Source organism: Ambystoma mexicanum, chromosome 4p, assembly GCF_040938575.1.
Source record: "Ambystoma mexicanum isolate Mex_15411 chromosome 4p, UKY_AmexF1_1, whole genome shotgun sequence".
NCBI lineage: Eukaryota > Metazoa > Chordata > Amphibia > Caudata > Ambystomatidae > Ambystoma > Ambystoma mexicanum.
This window is the reverse complement of record NC_090927.1, coordinates 228,752,737-228,775,084: the sequence shown is the minus strand read 5'-3', so window position 1 is coordinate 228,775,084 and position 22,348 is coordinate 228,752,737. Positions and strand designations below refer to the sequence as shown.

At 45.9% G+C, this 22,348-nt stretch overlaps 1 protein-coding gene across 2 annotated transcripts in view; it reads right to left on the bottom strand.

The window, feature by feature from the left end:
* The window catches only part of LOC138453166 (E3 ubiquitin-protein ligase TRIM17-like), a 121,022-nt gene that overhangs the window by 6,398 nt on the left and 92,276 nt on the right, over window positions 1–22,348 (bottom strand). For both annotated transcript variants that reach the window (XM_069605752.1, XM_069605753.1), the window contains exons 4-5: window positions 7,554–7,576; window positions 5,784–5,896 (exon numbers count right to left, since the gene is read on the bottom strand). In XM_069605752.1, coding sequence (XP_069461853.1) covers window positions 5,784–5,896; window positions 7,554–7,576 — 136 coding nt within the window. The remainder of the gene's footprint in view (window positions 1–5,783; window positions 5,897–7,553; window positions 7,577–22,348) is intronic.

Genomic DNA, 22,348 nt, shown 5'->3' with positions numbered 1-22,348 from the left:
TTAGCCAAACACAGAATAGAACAGGAAGAGTGTTATGGTGGACACTATCTTTAGATCGACTGGCCAACTAGTTCTGTGAGACCTGGGGCAATGACCCTCTCTTCAACAGGTCTCTCCTACTAGACCTTGTTAGGGAGGGTGTGAAAAATCTATTTAACTCTTTGACCAAAAATAGAGGTGACGTTTAAAAAACAAAAAGATATTATCTGAAGTAAGAGAGTGTTATGTTCCGTGCAGGTGAAGGAATGAAGAGGAGAGACAGCAGTATAAGGAAGTACCTTTATTGAAGGTAAGTGTGCAGCATAAGAGCCGTGCCTCAGCAACCACTTTGATAACTTTCCCCAATGACTCTGCCGCCATGTCCGTGTACGATGCATGTGCTAGTTCAAGCAATGGACACACGGCTGTCATGGGCCCTGGTAACTAAGGCATTTGGTAACTGCAGTGTGTGCTGCACTGAAGTTACAGTCCACAACAAACCTCCCCCATAAGATAACAAACTTAACACATAATCCTTCAACCTGTTAGAAATACCTTTAACCCTAGAACTTTTCCAAGTCCCATCTTTCATCAACCCAGTACACAGTTTGTTTGCAAGAGTCCAATTTGTTCTTTACTCCTTGAACTCTCCATGATGCAGACTCTCCCTTGTCTAATGAACCTTCCATTACAGTCATTGGTTCAACATTTCCTCCTGAGACGGCAAGTCTAATCTCAGCACCAGACACATCAGTTTCCCGAGCCCCTGGTGGCTCTTCCCTCCAAAAACTCTATTGTGCATGGAATTACCTCTCTCAACTCCTTCAACACTTTGATCCACCCCTTCCGTATTTCCTCCACCAGACTCATCACTCGACATGTCAGTCGCAATTCTTTCACAATCTCTGATTTCCGCTTCATGACACTTGACAAGTTGCATCATGCTCCATTTTTTTCCATCCTCTAACACCATCACAGTATCTAGTACCTTCTGGATTCTTTTAGGACTTGAGAGACACGGAACACTCTTACCCCTTATCCTGGGATTCCTTTCACTCACTTTTTCTCCCACCTGAAACTGCTCCAAGTATATATGTTTTCAGCCTTAAAACCATCTCTTGTATCTCTCCTGACACTCCTCAGCTCTCAGAATAAGCACCTGCCTTTTTTACTTTGACTGGGCCTGACGCAGCAAACCACTCCGGAGCTAACTCACAGATGGGCTTCCTTTTCTTCAGGGATACAAATGGTGACACCCCAGTTGAAGAATGTGGTGTGGTACTGTATGCTCACACCATGTCCTTCAGCGTCATCACAACATCCAATCGGAATCTGAAATCTAGCTGTAATGTCCCCTTCACCACTCAATTAAATCTTTCCACCAGCGCATTCTGCCTGGGACAATACTGAGCCATGGTCTCATGTTTTAGACTCGCACTACCCAGATAATTTGCAAATACTTTGGACTGAAACTGTACACCATAGAGTGTTAGCACAAGCAATGGTAAACCCTCTCTATTGAATACACCATCCAAAAACTCCACCACAGCTGCAGCTTTAATATCAGCAGCCCAACCTACACATGGCCATTTGATGTGGTAATCCATCAATGTGAACATAAACCTTTTGCATACGTAACACTTAGGTAGTGGCCCAATGATATCCAACGCCACCTTCTCCCAGGGGCATGTCAGCATTTTGCCTGGTTTCAGAGGCGGCTCCATTCTTACATGTGATTTGTCACTGGCCGCGCAAGGGAAACAATTCACTACCAAACGCTAAACATCCAAATCCATGCGTGGCTACCAATAGGTCTATTCTTAGTCATGTTACGACCTAGATGACCCCCTGTGAGCCATCACTAGACTTACATGTCTCATCTGTTTGGGAGGCAAAATCTTCTCCCCCCTATACAACAGGTTGCAGGGTACGAAATTGAGATTCGATAAGCAGGAGCAAAAACCAGGTCCTGGGTGTCAGGCATCAGTAGGCAGACGCTATTGCAGGGGACCCCGCAGCTACCAGAAGTGATCCTACTCCATTTATTTATGAACCATTGTGTTTAAATGTATATTAGATGTGTTCCAATTCTTCTTTTAGTAACATTCTCAAATCCTCAAGGTTAATGTCACATTTACATGCTTGAAAGGCACCAGTTGGGCCTAGGAACCAAAGGTAGCTCCTGGTAGTGTTTGGCTTCAAGGTAACCAGGCTCCACTATGCCAGAAGCCTGAGCTAAATAGCTCCCAGATCCTTTTAATTTCGAACCCTGGGTTGTCTTCCACCCACATCTCACTCAGCACCTGATCGAACTGAACACTCACCACTGACAACTGTTTCAGCCAACCCTCCTCTAATAACCTACAGACTTTTCCATTCTTCATCCAATGCACATTCTTCTCGCCATTTTGTTGGCTCCAAAACTGCACCTTGGGTTATATGTGCTACCATCCCCTACTGCTCTACTTGTAACCCATGTACCTCCACAACTGGTAACCTCGACAAACAATCGGCAACTACACTTGTCAATCCATGTGTATGTACCACTGTGAAATTATATTCCTGCAGGGCAAGTGCCCACTGATGAATCCTAGGGGAACCACACTTGTTGTGCCCCAGAAAGGCATGCACCAAAGTATTGTGATCAGTTTTCAACAGAAATTGTGTGCCCCACAAAGAAAATGTAAAATGGTTCACTGCCCAATAGCAGGTCAATGCCTCAACCTCAACTGGAGAGTGATTCCTTTTTGCGCTTGTAGAGCTCTTGGGGCGAGTACAATCACAACCTCCTGCCCTTCTTTTCTTTTATATGTAAAAGTACAGCTTCCAATCGAAGCTGCTACACCGGCGCAACCACCCCTAACCATTCAACCCATCAGGGCCGATCACAGCCCCGCCTAGCCTCTGCAAGCCACCCACCGCCTTCGAGCAGCACCCCTTGGGGCACCATTAATTCCTGCTTGCTAGCTGCCCCTTTGAATTGCACACTAGTCAATGCAAGATCGATGCAAGCCCATCCGCTGGACATCCATGACCTCATTTTAGCTAACAACCTAGACTTGCTAGCCATTTCGGGAACCTGGCTCCACGCCACCTCAGGCCCCACCATGCCCATTTCTATCCCTCCTGAATACACCATCCTCCGCTGTGAAAGACCCGATGTTAAAGGTGGGCTTGTAGCTAAAACCTCACTCGATATCAGACAACTTAGTGCAACGCAGATAGATAATTGTGACCCCTGTTAAACTACCCCTATCCCACACTGGCACCATTACCCTGCACCTAATCACCACCCACCTGGCCCTCTCCTTTCCTTCAAGGAGAACATAATACACCTACTTAGCACTAATATCAAGCCCACGTCAAAAACTATCATCTTGGGCGATTTCAACTTAGGCTTTAAAGACCCATATGACTCCAATGCTGGATTTGTGGCTAGCGCCCTCCACAGCTTGGGATTCAAACAGTGCATCACAGCACCCACCCACATCAAATGTTGCAGAGTGAAATGATCTCTAAAGGAAAAACACAGCACAGATCATTCTCAAAATGAAAAATAAGATTTAATTGGCTGAGGAACCGAATGAATGAAATGTGGGCCTAGGATTGCTTTCTTATCTAAAAGGCCATAGAAACCCCTGGACGTCCTTAAACTGACAATCATTAAACGCCACCACACTAAAGGCACCTTCCCCTCAACCTTCAAGAGAGGACAAATCTTCTTGCTTCTCAAGAAACCAACATTGGACATCAATGCCCCATCACCAATCTTCTCTTCCTAGGTAAGATCCTTGAGAAAGCAGTAGCCATGCAACTCCTCCAATCCAATGAAGCCAACAACTTATATCCATCCTACCAATCTTGATTCAGACCCCGATTGCAGCACAATAATGGCTACCCTTGATCATCGATAACCTTAACATCCTTGATGAGGGGCTTCCTTGCGTCCTCCTTTCTCCTTGATGTCTGAGAAGAATTTGACACAGTAGACAACTACACACTCAGCGACGTTCTACATCACCGCATGGAGATCAGCGGGATCATCATCAGCTGGTTCACGCCCTACTTTGCTAACGGACACCAATTCATCCAAATGTATCCAGATTACCAACTCTAACCATCACCTGTGGAGTTGCTCAAGGACTCATTCTCTCTCCTGTGATCTTCAACCTTTACATGGAACCCCTCCTGGCTCCACAAACCATCTGCATTCACCAATAAGCAGTTCTACCTCAAGTTCTCCTCAATCAAAGACATCCACAGGCTCAAGGCCTGCCTCACATTAATCCAGTCCTGGATGCACAGTGCTTACCTGAAGCTCAACCCCTACAATACAGAATTCCTACTGCTGACCAACAACACTGAACCAGTAACATTGGACCTGGCACTCTGATATGGGCTTCACCATCCCAGCTGGCCACCTACGCCAAGTCCCTAGGGTTGACATTGACAGTAAATTTGCATCAAGCAGCACATAGCAAGAAAGACACAAAAGACTTGGTACCAACTTTCTCTCCTGCAGCAAACCAACCTCTTCATCCCAGAAATCAACTCCATATCAGCAGCCCACGCCCATGGCATTCTCCCACCTGGATGGTGGTAATGTCCTTCTGGAAGGCCTTCTGGCACCTACCATAACACCTTGGGTATGTGTGTCACATGCTGCAGCATGATTCAAAGGACTCCGCACATTGGACCACATTACCTCAATCCTCATCGAACTGTACTGGCTTCCGCTGCAAACACATATTATCTTCATATCCTGCTGTTTCAAACTCTGCTGTATCAGCCACAAGTCTGTTTGTTACTTTTACATTTCAGGAAGGTGCTCAAGACCCTCCTCTTCAATGAAGGACTGCTCCGTAACACCTAGCTCCTTACACCCTCCACTTCCCACCTAACCCAAGACTGGGTGAACTGATCTGCTCAGTTTGCGCCCGCTGGTTGCTTGTAGACCACTTGCTGCACAATTGTTCACCCTTTCCTGCTCTTTACTCCCGCCTCCCTTGTATTTCTGCTTCCCTCAGCGTGTCCTTCCCCCTATATCTTGTAAAAAGCTCTGTTGCTTCATGAAGCTAGGTCAGCACTCAACAAATACCCTAATAATCACAATAATGCATATGATGGGTGTGGCCGAGCGTACAACCCTTTGCACAAGCACGTAAGGATCTCTAATCAAAGTTGCTCAGTGATGAGTTTTTGCTGTCCAATCATCAAGGACCTTAATGTTCATGATGTATTGGAAAAAGGTTAACGGGGCATAGGAGACCTGCAATAAATTCTCTAGTCTTAGACCCCTCAGCAGCCAATACTCCCATTGATGTTTCCTAACCCGTCGAAATATTTATCTTGACTCAGGGCTTTCAGTGGACTTTAATCTCATGTTTACCTCTATGGTGATCTGTGTAAAATGCCAACTTTTTCTTAGGAAACCCCCACAAAAATATATTTAGACTATCCATTAATGCAACATTAAGACACTCTTAAAGATCTCTCCGAAATCTCCCACACTGATCACTGCATTCCATATTAAGGTTTCACAGGGCCATCAATGGACTACCTCTCAAGCACTTTCCTGGGCCTCTTTCTAGGTACAGTGTCTCCAGCACACACACCAGAATATACCCCCACTCACCCCCATGTATACATGAGTGTGCAGCAACTGAATGGCTGCTGCATCTCTGGTTCTAGAAGTAAATGGATTACTGTCCTCTTTCAAGACTTCCTACTGCTTTTTTGGTACTTCATGCAGGTGAATCCTGATCAGGCCCACATACCACTCCCTCACAGTCTTATTCATTTACCTTTTAATTCTAATAGCTTTTCTTGCAGGTAAGACTGTTGTCTGGTGCTCTGCTGTGCTGTCCCCTCTCCAAGAGCATCCTCTTCAGGCTTTAGTACCGTCACTGTACCACACCTACGAATGAGACAAGGATATTGTGGATTACCCTCAGCCCTCTAAAATAGATAGAGTGAGGCCTCATTCGTGAGATACATAAAAAGAGACCTCCCATTCAGGATAGGTGGAAACAGAGGATCAGAGTGAAGGCAGTAGATACAGATAGGGCAACAGGTTCCTTCCCTTTGATAAACAAGAGCCCTTGTGGGATAAAAAAGTAAGAGGGCAGGAAATCTCTCCTGTGAATGAAAGAGAAATAATAGACTATCTGGGGTAAGAGGAGGAACAAGTGAATCAGACCTGTCAAGACTATGGATACTCCCACCTCCATTTGTTCTGTTAAATTATCCATAGGCCAATAGTTGAGAATCTGTGAGGTAGAAAATGCCTGAGTGGCTAGGAGGGGTAACAAGAGTGTGGCACCTTTCTGCATGTGCATCTACGATTCGTAAAAGTCTCTTCAACCGCCAGTATAAAAAAAGAGAAGTATGTGTGTGTTGGGAGTGAGAGGGAGACAAAAAAAAAGTAAAAAGTAAGAAAGAGAGGAGGAAAAGAGAAAATAAACGAGAAAAAGAGATAGTGTGCTTAGAAAGCAGGAAGTCGGGTAATTCATTGATCTTGCCCCATCGATCATGAAAGTGACCTGGGCGAATAACATGAATGGCTCCTCGACGTACAGATGGTCAGGGAAGCCCCAAGTCTGCAACCTCATCAAGCATACAATTAACCGGAGGACTATTTTCAAAGAGTGTATGGAACAGTCTGAATTGGGTGGACACCTTGAACAGTATATTCAGAGCCATTGTGGTAAGTTTTTACATGGTGGTTTTCCCGAAGCTCCGCAGTACACTGCTTTGTACACAGACCCCCTCTGTAAATATTTAACAAGGAATTCATCATTCTGCTGGCCTTGTCTGAAGCTGGGTAGAACCAGAAGGGGATATCTTTGGTTTTCTTCATAGCGATTTACTCAAACAGTAAATACATCTATCGTCGCCTGATTCTAAAGGTCTGAAGCCTTTGTTTATTCTGTCATCCCACTCATTGCCTGTGAATGGAGAACAGGGATAAGGTATTAGGGCTATTGAGGTGGTATAGTTTGGGAGTCTCTCTTGTCACCGCTTTGAGTTTTGTTTTCCTCAGCTTGTGGCTCAGGTGGAGCGTGGGAGAGGGGCTGATTGTATTGTCCACTGTAAGGGTGAGCCTGGAGTCACTACTACAAGATAAATTAGAAGATTGCAAGGTCTTGAAGGATGTGGATGGGCCTAGGAGTGTCCATGGGAAAGCACTAGAAGAATGAGAGACTGCTCACGGAATATGGACTGAAGAAGAGACTCCTGAGCTCAGAGAGGGGAGTGGGAAGTACCCCAGGAGCAAGGAATAAATCAGAACCCTGCAATGCGAGATAAAGAACAGGATAGAACAATCTCACCGGGTATGTATGTGCCTGACAATTGGGATAAGAGACAGAGAATAGGAATAGGAAGACAAGGCTCTAATGGGGTTGGGATGAGGGAAGGGACCGTTAGCCTGAGCTTAGGTAGCGAAGGATAAGGATCAAGTATGGGATCTTTAGTATGAATGAAATCATAGGCTCAATCTCAGATAAATGGGAAGCAAAGATTCCTCAAGGGTTAAAGGCCCATTATTTTTACATGCGAGCAAGAGAACATACCTATCCAAGAGGTTCTTCACATCCTAGAGAGAACAAGAGAAAGAGAACAAGGTAAATATTCATCCCACATTTTATTAAGAGACTTGATTTCCATTTTTAAGAGACCCTGACCTGTGATTGGAGGAATTAGTCTAGCATCTGTTTTAGAAGGGCTAAACAAATGATAATCATTCAAGGAAGTCCCAGATCTGCCAAAGACAGGTTCTGATTCCTCCATTGGACAATTAGCCCACCCAGTGACTGGTCTTGTACAACTCCTTGGGTGGACACAACCACCCCAATATTTACCCATTTGCAGCCAGGGACTGCATCCACAGCAAAAGGTGAGTTGGGATTAATTAACAAAAGTGTTATACTGCACAGAATGTCAAAAGTTAAAATCGATTTATATCAGAATTACTTATATATTAGACAGTACATTTTATTGTAATATTGTATGACCTTGCATCTCAGCACTATGAAGAAACCCCAATACATATCCTAGGGACCAGGAAAACAACATGGGGGAAAATGCTGGTCACCCCTGAGGGTGGGATATAACAGAGCGGACGGTATGACAAGCCCTGGTCACCAAATGGAAACAGTTGGATAGTACATTGGTTCTCCCATAGTAAACAACAACGGGTAATGGGGGTAGGGAAAGTCTGATGTCAGAACATGGTGCCATCAAAAAGATTTAGATTTCTTCATCAATTTTGAGAGATTTAAAAGCCAAGAAGAAGCCAGCTAGGCAGGACTTGCCACAGGAGAGATTGTCTCTTTCAAAGTTTGATATTAAGTAACAGGAAATGAATATGAATATGATGATATTTGATTTTCGGACATTAACTGCATGCTTGGTGCCTTTTTAATCCCTTCTTGTCATTATTTATCCCCAGTCGTTATGCATAAAAGTGGCCATTGATAATTACAGTTTGAAAATATTAGTTCTGGGTTTTTATTTGTGTGCAAAATTCAGGTCTGTAACTAGATGTGATGGAATTAACGTTGACCACAAAATGTTCATGGGTCGATCCTTTGGCAAATCTACGACTTGATGGAAACTAATAAAATATTGAACACAGTACAAGGAGGCCTTGTGTGTGGTTATAAAGAATATGTAGCCACCATGTGGGCGGCTCAGAATGCTGCTTTCTATTCTACTGGACATTGAATACACAAACAAGGCTGCCTGGTACTGAAGGGGTTAAGCTCAGGTGTTCCTGGTGTGAGGTCTTGCTGGCTGTTTATTGGTTGGATGCCCTGAACTGTGGTGAAGCGTACTTCACTGTAGGTGGCAGCAGAGAATCCCCTGAGAGACCGCTTGAGAGCAGTTGTTGCTTAGTGACTGGACGATGACGGAGGACAGATGACAGGACGGGGGAGTTGGGGTTTTCCGTGAGAAGAAGGTGTGAAGTATGAGGAAGGTGCAGGTCTATTTTAGGTAAGTTGAGATGTAAACAGATCCTCTGATAGAGAGGAGCCTCATTCAGGATTCCCTTGGATTCCCATTTTCCCTAGTCGGAAGTGGAGAATCTATTCACATAATTACAAAAAACTGACATTATATGGGTAAAGGAAGGCTGGCTCATGCATATAGGAATGGGTGAGGCAACCAGGAAAGGATCAGACATGGTCACACATTGATGACATTCAGACGGACGGATAAGGGGGTTTGGTGAACAATCAATACCTATGTAGGGGGTGTAAACTCTTCAACCAGGAGAATCATTGCGCCCATGCACAATCCTGATTGAACAATGGTGGTGACGTGAGTAAATGTGTGAGCGGGGGGCATGAGCCACTTGATTCAGGGCATGCCTTGATAGGTGTCTTCATGCAACACGTGAAGTGTGTTGCCACACAGTCATCGGTCTATGGTGTAAGAGGATTCAATTCAGCACTACAGCTAAGTCAACGCCTAGTCTAGAATACTGAATCAAAACCCTTATTGATATATCTTTATGTCCAGTTCATGCGTTCTGGATGACTACCCCTATATAACACCCCTCTCTTGGAATCCCCCTGACCCCACTGAGCCAAGAAGTAGTTCTGTTTTGCAAGTTAAAAGGTTTATTTGATAATTTAAACAATATATATATATATATATATATATATATATATATATATATCACGCTTTATAATAAATTAATAATTGAATATCACACTTAATCTGAGATGATAAAGATTAACAACGGAGAATCTGAACTAGCACACTTCTTGATAATCACTAAGGAGTTGACATGAAATGGATAAGATAGCAACAATACTTTTATGGTTTCAAATGGATGCAATGTGGAATGAAATGCAGTAAAGAAAATAACTTGATAGGATTTCAGCAAAGACAATGTAATCACTTTCTTGGACAATTCACCCCCCCTTTTATGCAATGCAGGGAAATGGAAGGAAGGCACACAATTCTCAGAAATGCAATTCAAATGTAATTCAGTTCACCCCGCCCCCTAGACTACAGAAGTTGAAAACACAGGCAAAATGCTTTTATATGTGCTGGCAATAAAGTGAAAAATATGTTAAAATGCTTTTAATTCCCTCTAGAGGTTCAGGGTGAGTGTTATCAAGTTAATATTAGTCCAGGCTCACACTAGCAATGATCTAGGATTAACTAGCAGGTTAAACGAATTTTTGGCAAATGGAAGGCAAGCAGCAGCAGATTTTTACACGTGAAGAAATTTGCAAATCGCGGCAAAATTCGCGAATGCGTCTGGCGCTATTACAGAAGAACTACAAGGGCTATCAATATTGTTTTGGGGTCCTAGGAAAGCCTAAGATCTCAGCTTCCAGATGAAAGTTAATGCAAGTCTCTAGCACAAACGGTCGCGGAGATATGAGCGATTGAATAAAGGTCGTTTTTCAGATTTAAATTTTAAAGTTAAAAAGACAAGTGCAGCTTGCAACTAGAAAATGACAAGTGACAGCTTCACAAATGACAGGTGACAGTTAGGAGGCAGTTCTACTTAGATTAAAATAGCTTGGATTATATTATTTTAACTAAGAGATTGGTTCTGCACAGTTTTCTAGGTACTCACACTATATTCTTGAGTGAAATGGGCCACGCCATGGATCTGGTCAGGTTTTAGACTGGACTCTGGTCTCTGCACTTCACAGTGATCTGGGTCAGCTCTCTCTGGTTCTGCTAACAGGTCAGCTCTACTCTGCTGGTCTGGTCTCTGAAGGTTGATGGAGGTAAAGTATGGATTTTCCCGGCAGAGCTTCCAGCTGCAAATGGATTTGAAGGTCTCTATCTGTCCTGTCTCTCTGCTTTTATGTGTTTTTAAAATGGGTGTGTGTGAGCAGCATCACTAGCCAGCCCCTCTCCACTTATCATTGGCCAAGCTTTCATTTCTCCCCTGATTGGGGGAGCTAGGTTGTGTCGGAGTGATGTCATTTTACAGCCTGCAGAAAGTACACTCCTCCTGTCAACTTGCACACAAATCTAGATTTGAACCAAATACATATTTCATAGCTACACAGTGGTTTGAAATTACATGCACCCACCACATATCACAGGAGGTATACCCTGTTCAAACTCTGCTCTTCCTGGGGGCTTGCAGTCAGAAATGGCGATATTTTGCACTTTTTAACTGGTTTGCAATCCCGGACATTACCCCAAATTTACACACATGTGCGCAAGGAGTATGGACATTAGTTGATGAAGTGTCAGATTTTTCACATGCACACATTTTGAGTAATATCCTCTTTTCCGCTAAAACCCCCCTGAACATGCCACCGGTTCTAAAAACCTCTTAAAATGTGGGCAGAAAAATCACAAGAATTATGGTGTCATTTATAAAATGTTCACAAGTCCGCTCTATGAGTTATTCATCTTTTTCTAAAACCATATTCTGGCTATAGAGGTGTGTCTTTTCATGTCACATGGTACAGAAACCAGTCTTTCCAGTTTCTGCCAAGCTCAGAGACCCTGCCCCTCCCAGCTTCTGCCAAGAGGAAGCTCCATTTACGACTCCCGCCATAAACCATCTGCCTGGGTCAGGACAAGGCTTTGTTCAGAGCTCCTGTATTCTGTGGGGGCTCCCCTTAATTCAATTATCAGAGAGATGGCATATCCTTAGTGTGGCCAGCAAAAGGCAGATAGGCCTGGGAACACAGCTGTGACTCAAGTTTCACTCCTTATGGGGGGGTAGTTGCCAGGCAAAATTGGAATCTCTTTAAGCCAGTTTTCAGATAAAATGTCACTTCTGTTCCCCAGTTTAAGTCAAGACATTTTTTTACATATGCAGCTAGGATGCTGATTCTAAGTTTAAAACTATGACATTTAAACAATTGCAACCTATGTGACACTCAAAGTAGGTCACTCATTTCTTTTAAACATTTAGATTTTTTAGTGTCTTTCAGTCCAAATTTACCTAAACTGCTGAAATCCACAGCTCAGCCAGTCTTGCTATAAACCTTCAAGTCACTTCAGAATATAACTTTACATTGGATCCACCTCTCAGTAAGTCTTTCTTTGGCTTGCTTTGGGTTCATTTATTCAGTTTTCTACAAAAAAGTAAAATCTGGTGGTTTTAAAATGCCGGCTTTTGGATAGTGGTGAGTACTGGTACTGCACCCCTTTTTGGGATTTAAGAAAATGAATTCCCAACAGTTATGGGTTTGCTTTTGGCAATCAGCATTGCCACTCCCAATGGTTTCAGACTACTGTGTGGGTAGTCCAATGGTGGTTTTAGGCAGCGTCCTTCTGTGCCCATAACATCGGCAAAAATGAGTGGCAGCCTATTCTTCATGCATTTCCCTGTGCATTTTCTGGGAAGCTCTGGCCATCATGATGTTTTCCATGTCAATACTGCACAGTTTTGAGGTAGGGCTCGGATGCATGGGTAAATACATCCCACAAGCCCCCCTCTTGCGATGGCCATTCTATTTCACGAATGGGACTCGCAAGACCTGGGATGTTTCCTCATCTTCTTCCAATAGATGGCACAGTTCAGCATCTTTTCCTCCATCCGGTACTGATCGATCGGTTCTCCTCGCCGGTCCTGATGGGACTATTGGGCGGTACACCGGGCCCGTTGCGTCTCTGCTCCCGGTCTCCGGATCGTCCTCCTTGTCCCGTCTCCAGGTTTTCTTTCTCCTAGGACGACAAAGGAAGAGCGGCAATACCTATTTATAGACGTTTTTTCCACCACTGTTGAGATAGTGGGGCAGCATATGCATTTCATCATAACGAAACATTACATTCTTATTTTGAAAAAAGAACAGTAAAACTAAGAGACAGTTTCATGCAAATCACAATATTTTAGAGACTAGATGTGGTATGTTTTATGGTTGGAACTGAATTAGTCTGAGACAGTACCCGCTAGGATTCCAGCGGATTCCTCCAGTTGTTGCAGAGTGTGCCTGGGATGGCAACATTTCAACTGGTTTATGTGGACCCACTTGTCTTCCCCCGCTGCCAAAGGACCTTTGGGGATGTGGATTTTGTAGGCCACAGGGGAGATCTTGTCGATGATCTCAAAGGGTCCATTCCACGTAGGCAAAGATTTGCGCTGCTTGGCCTGGTTCCTTTGGAAGTTGTATAGATAGACCCGGTTTCCCACCTGATATTCCTTCCTGGAAGTCTTCAGGTCATAGTGGGTCTTCATGCTATCAGCTGATCTTTCTAGATTCCGCTGAGCATACGCAAAAGCATGTTGAAGGTGTTTCCTTAAATTCTCCACATACTCATGAGTAGTGGAGGCATTTATCAGTGTCTGCTCTTGGGTCCTGTAGAGCAAATGCTGCGGAAGCACCATCTTGCGTCCAGTCATCAACTCAAATGGTGACATTTTGGTTGCAGATGAAGGGGTAGATCTGATGGCCATTAGGACCAGAGGTAATCGGATATCCCAACTTGGCCCAGAATCTGCCACAAACTTCTTTAATATGCTCACAATTGTCCGGTTATATCTCTCTACTGCCCCAGAAGAAGCTGGCCTGTAAGCAATATGCAACTTCCTTTTGACCCCCAGTATCTCCCACATCTTTGTCATCACTTCACTGGTGAAGTGGCTACCCCTGTCTGACTCAATCCTTTGAGGTAGACCAAAACGGGAAAAGATGTGGTTAATCATCAAGGCAGCTGCGGTTTCTGCCTTGCAATTTGGGACTGGGAGACATTCCACCCACTTGGTAAACAAGCATGTCACAGTCAACATGTACTTATTCCCCCTAGCAGAGCGAATCACGGGGCCTACAAAGTCGATTTGTAAATCTGACCATGGCAGTGTCATCCCCCTCTTTTGGAGAGGCGCACGGTGCGTGAGGGATGATGGCTGAAATTGTGCACACACAAGACACCCCTTCAAGTATTGGTCGAGGTCCTGCCCCATGTGTGGCCAGTATGCAACCTCTCTTAAGATTTCCAATGTTGTGTGAAACCCCCTATGACCGGCGGTGGCCGCATCATGGGCGTGACTTAACATCAGGCTTCGGAATGAGGTAGGAACCACCCACTGATCGTGGCCAGCTTTGGATTTCCTTACCAGCAAACCGTCTTGGATTCGGAACATTTTTGGACATTTCATCAACACTCTTAGGTCCTCTTTCCCAATGTAATCGGTATCCGTCAGGGGAAAGTTCTCAGGGTCCTCAAGGTGCTGGTAAAACTTGCCAATAATTGGATCCCCCTTCTGAGCTGTAATCAAATCAGCATCAGGGGTCTCCTTACTCCATTGTGCAATTGAAAGGTCGTTGTGAGCATTTGTCTGGGACCTAGTGATAGCAGTGACCTGGATTTCCCCCAACAGGGACTCAATCTCAATTAGATCCCCTTGGATGGCCCCGGTTTTGGCCAGCTGATCAGCCAAGTCATTTCCAGTTTTGTCTGGTCCCTCTACTTTGGAATGACCCTTGATCTTTTTCCAATAGATGGTCATCTCATTCGAGGTGACCAGATCATCAATGTTTTGGATCAACTTCCCATGTTTCAAGGGTTTGTTGTTAGCACATAACATGCCTCTGGTTTTCCAATTAACCAGGTGCTCCACGAACCCGTTCCGTACATAATCCGAATCTGTGATTATGACCAGTTCGCGGAGTTGATGCTGGACAGCAGTGAGGATGGCTTGATGCACAGCCATCAATTCTGCCACCTGACTACTTCGGGGACCAATTTTGTATCCAGCGGAGGGTTCTGGGGACTCATTCACCCATGCATTCCCTACGCCGGCCACCAGTTCTTTCTCCCCGTTGTTGTCAACATGGTAAGAGCATCCATCCACATAGACAGTGGGCATTCCCTCACACTTGTCCTCTTCAAAGACTTTGTGTGGGGAATTAAGGTATGCCTCCGTGTTGTCCTTGATTTTTAGACTTTCGTCCTCGAGACAGTTTTCTCTGGCACAATCATGCAAGTCAGCCAGACCTTGCGCGAGGGGACTCTTCTTGTTTTGGCCATATCTGACCTCCACAGGAAAGCCTTGCATTGACAGAATCCAGGAAGTAATTCGGGAATTACTCACATTTCCGGCCCGGATTCTGTCACTTTGGAGATATTGCAGAGGCTGGTGTGGAGTCTCCACTATGATGTGTTCCCCCTGGATAAACGGGCGGTAATTCTTCAATGCCCACACCGTCGCCAGGAGTGCCTTCTCACAATCGTTGAATTTTTCCTCCACAGAGGATAAAGTTTTGCTCGCATAGGAGATTACTTTATTGACCTTGTCATGCTTTTGGTATAATACTGCCGTCAAGCACGTATTAGAGAACCCCGTCTCCAGGAAGAACTCCTTGTTTCTGACAGGGTAAGCTAGGCAAGGCGCTTGTGAGAGGCTTCTTTTGAGTTGTTTTACTGCCTCGGATTGTTCTGGACCCCATTCCCACTTGACCCCCCCTTCAGGAGATGAATCAGGGGTCTGGTGATCTCTGCGTAGCCCTCAATGAACTTTCTGCTGTAGTTAGTCAGTCCAAGGAGGCTCCTTAGTTCCCGCAGAGTTGTGGGGTCTTTCAGTTTCTGAAGTGCTTCCACTTTCTTTTCTTGGGGACAGAGACCCTGAGGAGTAATCTCATGCCCCAAGAAATTAACACGGGTTCTACACCACTGTGCTTTCTGAAAGGAAAGTTTTGCTCCGGCGGCCCTCAACTGGGTCAGAACATAACGGATCTCCGCTATGTGTTCCTCCACAGATGAACTTTTGATGAGGACATCATCTACATAAGCCAGGTTACCCCTCGCACCCAGGTCGGGCATGGCCTTATGTAGGAAAATGTTGAACTCATTACCGGAGTTAAGATATCCGAAGGGAGTCCGGGTCCATGTATACTGCTGGCCCCCAAAGGTAAAAGCCAGTTTGTATTGGTCCTCCCTGCTGACAGGCACGGTCCAGTATCCATTGGTCAGGTCTATTGCAGTGAATACCTGTGACCCCTGGATCTGGGCCAGCCCTTGGTCAATGTAGGGCAGAGGCCATCGGGAAGTATGGACCCGTTTGTTGAGCTCCCTGAGGTCAGCACAGAGTCTCCACTGGCCATTTGGCTTCAATATTCCCAGCACCGGATTATTGAAGGTGCTGTGGACTGGACGGATTATTCCCCTTACTCAAGGTTCTTAATTATTTCAGTAAGGGACTCCATTGATGCGAGAGGCAAGCGATATTGCTTCACAAACACAGGAGTCATGCCAGGGTCCGTGGGGATTGTTGTTGTGTGGATGTCAGTGCGACCACAGTCATATGAGTCTACCGCAAAGAGATCTTGGAAATCCAAGAAAACTTGTTTCAACTTTTGCTTTTGTTCCAGAGTGTCACAGGCATCAGCTAGGTTGACTCTCTCTTCCACCATCTGCCTGAAGCCTGGAAAGACTTCTGGTTTGGCTATTTCAGCGGCCTCCTCCAGCTGGGTGGAGAAGTCCCTGGTCAGAGTGCTGATTTGGACCGGAGGCTTCAGGTGGGAAAGGCAGCCCTCATGGACCTGGAAAATCACCTCATCCCTCCTGAAGTCACAAGTCACATCTTCCTTACCATAGGGGCAAGAAGTGTACACCAGGAAGTTCACCCCCATGCCGGGTAAAAATCCTGTCTGGTGTTGTATTGTCATCACTGTCACTGTCAAAACAGTCCTTGGGGATTGGTCCTAACAGTTCATTTACTAAGTCGATGGAAAAATGTCGGTCATCAACCGCCATTCCAATAATGGTGCCTGCGGCTAGAGTAATACTCTTTAAGTCGCTGTTATCCACCTCTATTGGAATGGTGTCATGTTCTATGTTGACTAATGGAGTTGGGTTTACCCCCAACCCTTGCTGTTGGAGAGAAGCGTTTAGATGTATGTAAGCATCAGGGTTTTTCAACTCTTGTCCCCTTTTAACTTTCACTTCCAGGGAGAATTGTCGGGTCCTTTCTGGGATGGTGACTTCCTCTTTGATCTGAATTTCAACTGCATAAGGTAGCAATTGAGCTGACCTAAATGCTTTTTCTGGATCATCAAAGCCCATGGGATTATCCGCTAATCGGGACCAAGCTTTGAAGTTTATTAGGTCCAAACTAATGGCAAAGCGATTGAGAATGTCACTGCCTAAGTAAAAGGCGGCAGGGACGTCTCGCACGACCCAACAATTGTGGACTATGCTCTTGTTGCCAATGGAGATTTTGAGCATACACCTGCTTGGCAGGAGATGTTTGGAATTAGGTGCTTCCAGGTCCATTTCCCATTTGTCTATCAGTTTGAATGTGGGAATGGCTGGATCTTTTGGGAGTTGGCGGAACATGGCTTCGCTGATGAAGCCCTTACCGTTGTTCACACACACTCGAGCGAGAACAGAGTCCTTCCCCTCATTTAACTGAACAGGGATGAACAACTGCTCTCCAATTTGCTGAATATCAGCCAGGCTCTGAGCTGATTTCACATCTTTCTGGACTATAGGAGTGGGAGTTTCTGATTGTGGATTAGTATAGAATCTCAGAGTGTTTCCCTCCAGCGTGGAGTACCACTTTAGACTAGAAGGAAGGTTAATTTTCAGAAATAGAGAGGACCCCCCATCACCAGTATGTTGTCCTACTGCTATTACTGTCACGTCTGGAATCTGGTTGTTCTGGAAGTGAAATTCTACTTGGTCAGATTTTTGTTCAACCATGTGGCAGGTGCCGTTTAAACTAACATGGTTGACACTCTGTTTTAATTTTATTGGTCGGCTAGTCTGGGTCCAGAGGACCTTGTTTACACAATCTATTAGGGGTGACAACCTTCTCAGGAGGTCATTCCCTAGTAAACAAGGGGTGCCCTCTGGAGTCACGACTATGACCGGGTGTTTCACCTTGTGTCGCCCGATCTTAATGTCCAAGTCTGCTGTCCCCTCGACAGGAATTTCCTTCCCGTCAAAGTTCTGGAGTTGTCCAGGAAGAGAGGTGAGAGGAATTTGGTAATTCTCTCCCCTTCCTGCATTCAGTTCGTCAAAGGCCCTTCTGGACAGAAGGGTAGCTTGAGATCCAGTGTCCACCAGTGCCAAAATTGTACCCTGCCCCTGTACTTGTACCGGGGCATAATATCTTCCCTCCTTCTCCTCAAGGGGGCACAGATAATGCACATTTTGGACAACTGGTGGGCTAGCTTTCTGGTTTTGGACATCGCTAGCGAAGAGATTTGGGCAGAATTCTGTGGAGAGCCTTGGGAATCTGAAAGAAAAAGTTGGCAACTGGAGATCAGAGCCATTGTGGGTTCCCCTGGCTCTGGTTCCGGGCCGCCCCCCCCTTTTTGGAGGCAGTCACCAGGATGGGTTTGAACCAGGGGATTTTCTTGCTGTTGGTTCTGGGATGAGATGGTGGGCGGCGGTAGCTCAGTCTCCACATCTCCCCAGTCTGGATTTGCATCCCTAGGGACCCATTTTTCTTTGGGAGGAGTTCCCCCCTCTCTGAAGGAGAAGATCCTTTTCCCAGGATCCTCTGAGGATCCCTCTCCCTCAAATTGGAAGATCTGTACCTCCTCCTCAAACTGAGTCTGTTTGGGTCTTTTGTTTCTCCTACCCCCCTCTGCTCCTTAGGAGGCAGACTTTCAGGGGGAAGAGATTTTGTTTCCGGTTCCTGGGTTTCCAGGGGCTGTTTACAAGTGAGGAAGGAAGCTTCCTCCAAGGCTTTACACCCCCCTTCCCCTTGTGCCTCCTCCCTGGGAACCGGTGAGTTATCGGGGTGCTGCCCCCGTCATTGTTCTGGGGCACCAGGTCCAGAGTTGGGTGCGTTCTGCGCCGGCACGCCCATCTGGGGGTTCTGCTGAGCCCTCAGTATGTGACCCAGATCCCGTGCCATATTTTGGACCTGGCGCTCTAACTGGGAAACCCGCTCAGGCTGATACGGGGCCCTGTTTTCTCCCCTGGGCTGATCCCGGGAAGGGTAGCTATCCCTTCTTTGGTAGTACCCCTGGTTGGGAAGATTTGGATACCCCTCCACCCTTGGCCTCTCCTCTCCCGGATTAGGTTGTCTGGTCTCAGGGAATTGGGGAAAGAAGGATGGATGATTTTGGGGTTGGAAATTGGGTGGATACCTGGGGAAAAAGTTCTGCCCAGGATTTGGAGAATTTCTGCCCTCCTGTGGGAAGTTGGGAGGGAAGTTCCCTGGGTTAGGTGCTTGGCTGGATCCCCCCCCTTGGGCTGGAGGAGTCCACACATAACCCAGGATGGGTCTGTTTCCCTTGTAACGGGGGCTTACATAATCAGGAGAGCGAGGGACCCCATTTGTGGGGCTGCCTCCCTGGCTCCCTGTCTGTGACTGGCCCGAGGACCTTCTGGGCCTAGCATTATTAGGTGCAGGTAGGTTTTTAGGCCCCCCCATCTCCAACTCTAAAACGGGGGTGACCTTTACCTCTGCCACCTTGGCAGCAGCAGGGGTGCTGTTGGCTTTGGGGTTTTTCTGGGCATTATTTTTGCTATCTACCGGTTTCTGCACCTCATAGATCCGGGTAGCCTGTTCAATGACCCAGTCTAAAGATCTTTTCTCGTGAAAATCCCTCACGAGCTGGGTCATTATGTATTTGGGCAAGGCATGAAAAAATGTATTAATGAATTCTCTACTGTCTGTGCGCACCCTTCTGGTGGTCTGTGCAAAAGCACGTTTCAGTTCTTGCACAAATTCTTGTGGGGCCTGATCCTCCCCACATTGCAAATTGTAGGCTGCCTTGCGAGCCTCTTGAGGATTTCTATGAATGGAAAAATGTTTCAAGATGGCCGCCTTATAGGTGGACCATCTTAAATGATTTTGGTCCTCCAGCCCCGCAAAGAAACTGGAGTATTCCGGGGAGAAGGTCCACTTTACATATTGAATACAGCTTTGGCTGTCCTTCAAATGGAAAGTCTCCATCATTTGCTCAAACAACTCTAAGTGCTCCCAAACAGAATACTTAGCGTTCTTATGGTAAGGCGTGATGACGCTCCTGATCGCCTTAATCTGCTTTAAGGGGTCCTTAAGCAAGGCCCTTTTTGCCTTATTGGCCTTTTTGGTTCGGGTAACCCTTGTCCATTCATCCTCTGACTCAGAGGCACTGCTCCCAGAGGTTCCTGTCTGTTCTTCCAGGTTTTCCCGGATTCTGCGAGCCTGGGAATGGCTGGCAGAATGTGGGGACCTGGTCTCCTGTTTCCTGTGGTGCTCAGAGGAGTCCTCAGATCCCTCCTTGCTGCCAGGATTTGCTGGGTACCCCCCCACTGACCTAACTGGGCAGAGGTTTTCAGGATGCCCTTAAGGGGCCTACTCTCCTGGGGTTCCCCACTGAACTGTACTGTACTTGGGTGCCCATACCCGGATGCCCACCCCTCCATTCCTGAGTGGTACTGGCCTATGAGCCCCATACTTTTAGCTGGATAGTAATCTGCCATCCCTGTGGCCCTGTGCTCATGTGCGCCAGGGGACATGGGGGTGGTAGAGTCCAGGGACTGGGAGAGATGAAGGCCCCTGGTGTTAGGGCTCCTGAGGTTATGGTCAGGAGTCTCTCTTTCCCAGCGGACCTCATCTCTATCCGCCCCTGCTCCCTGTTGCAATGCAAGAGCCTGCATTTGTGCTTTCAGTTCCTCAGTCAAGGCCTTACTAGACTCTATCAGTCTCTCCTGCATCGCTACCTGTTGTTGGAGCCTATCATTGTGTTGACAAAGGGCCTCATTTTCCCTCTGTGCTTCCTGGTTGGTCCTGGAGAACTGGGCCAGTCTTTGCTGCAGGAGGTTTACCTCCCGAGTCCCATCCCTACTGGCCTGCTCCTTTCTTGCCAGAGCATCTTCCACCCTTCTGGTGTGCTCTACCAAGTTCCGGTTTTCTTTTTGGAGGTCACCCAGCCCCTGGAGGGCCAGGTGATTTTCTTCAATTTCCTTTTTTAAGTGGCAGACTTCCTGGCCTAAAGTGTCTCTTTCCTGACTGAGAGCCTGCATCTGTGCTGCCAGGTCGTCCCTCTGTCGTTGAAAGGCACCAGCTTTTTGGCGCTCCTCATCAAACTCTGCCTGGGTATCCAGGTCTTTCAGAATCAGTTTATTGCTCTCCTCTTTCTCTCTATCTAGCTGGCTTTGCAGGGTGACTACCTGCTCCGCGCATGCCCTGTTGAAATTGATCTGTTGCTCCAACTTTTTCTGGTTCTGCAGTAAGGAGTCCAAACTGTCTTGGTGCTCCTTCTGCAGGGCCAGAAATCTGGTATCCTGGTCTGTCTTTTCCTGTTGTAGGATGCCCATATCCTCTTTTATTTTAATGATATATAGCCTACTATCATTTTCTGACTCCTGGCTCCTCTGCAGCCTCTGCTCAGAAGAGGCCAGATCAGATCGGGCCTTCTCTAATGCCATCTGTTGCCTATTTGCCAGATCTTGGCTTTCAGTGCATTTATCCTGCATGTCTCCCATATATAGGTACAGGTATGCTGCTATCCTGGCAATCTTATTGTGTTCATCCTTGGCTTTAGGAGCCATATATAGTTCACTCAGGGCCACATGTAATGGACCCTGATCTCTCCATAGGTCTGACCCTGTTTCAGTGACCTGTCGCGTGATGGCCTGCAACCAGGCATCCTGGCCCTGTTCAGTCCATTCACCTCTCACAAATAGTTTATGTAAGAGGTGCTCTCTGGCTATTTTCATGTCTACTAAGGTCGTCATTCTAGAGATTGGTCTCTGTCCTGACTTACAGAAGTTTGTATTTTATTTTTGCAAAACAGACCTTTTCCTAAGAGCGTTCCTATGAGGAGTGCTTTACAGCGTAACACAGCGTGGTGATCCGACCGGATATGTGTATCTGGTCAGCTGGCACGCTGTATTAATCTGCACAAGTGATAGATCTAATCCAAACGTCCGGCACGAGCCCCCAATTTGTAAGAGGATTCAATTCAGCACTACAGCTAAGTCAACGCCTAGTCTAGAATACTGAATCAAAACCCTTATTGATAGATCTTTATGTCCAGTTCATGCGTTCTGGATGACTACCCCTATATAACACCCCTCTCTTGGAATCCCCCTGACCCCACTGAGCCAAGAAGTAGTTCTGTTTTGCAAGTTAAAAGGTTTATTTGATAATTTAAACAATATATATATATATATATATATATATATATATATATATATCACGCTTTATAATAAATTAATAATTGAATATCACACTTAATCTGAGATGATAAAGATTAACAACGGAGAATCTGGCACTAGCACACTTCTTGATAATCACTAAGGAGTTGACATGAAATGGATAAGATAGCAACAATACTTTTATGGTTTCAAATGGATGCAATGTGGAATGAAATGCAGTAAAGAAAATAACTTGATAGGATTTCAGCAAAGACAATGTAATCACTTTCTTGGACAATTCACCCCCCCTTTTATGCAATGCAGGGAAATGGAAGGAAGGCACACA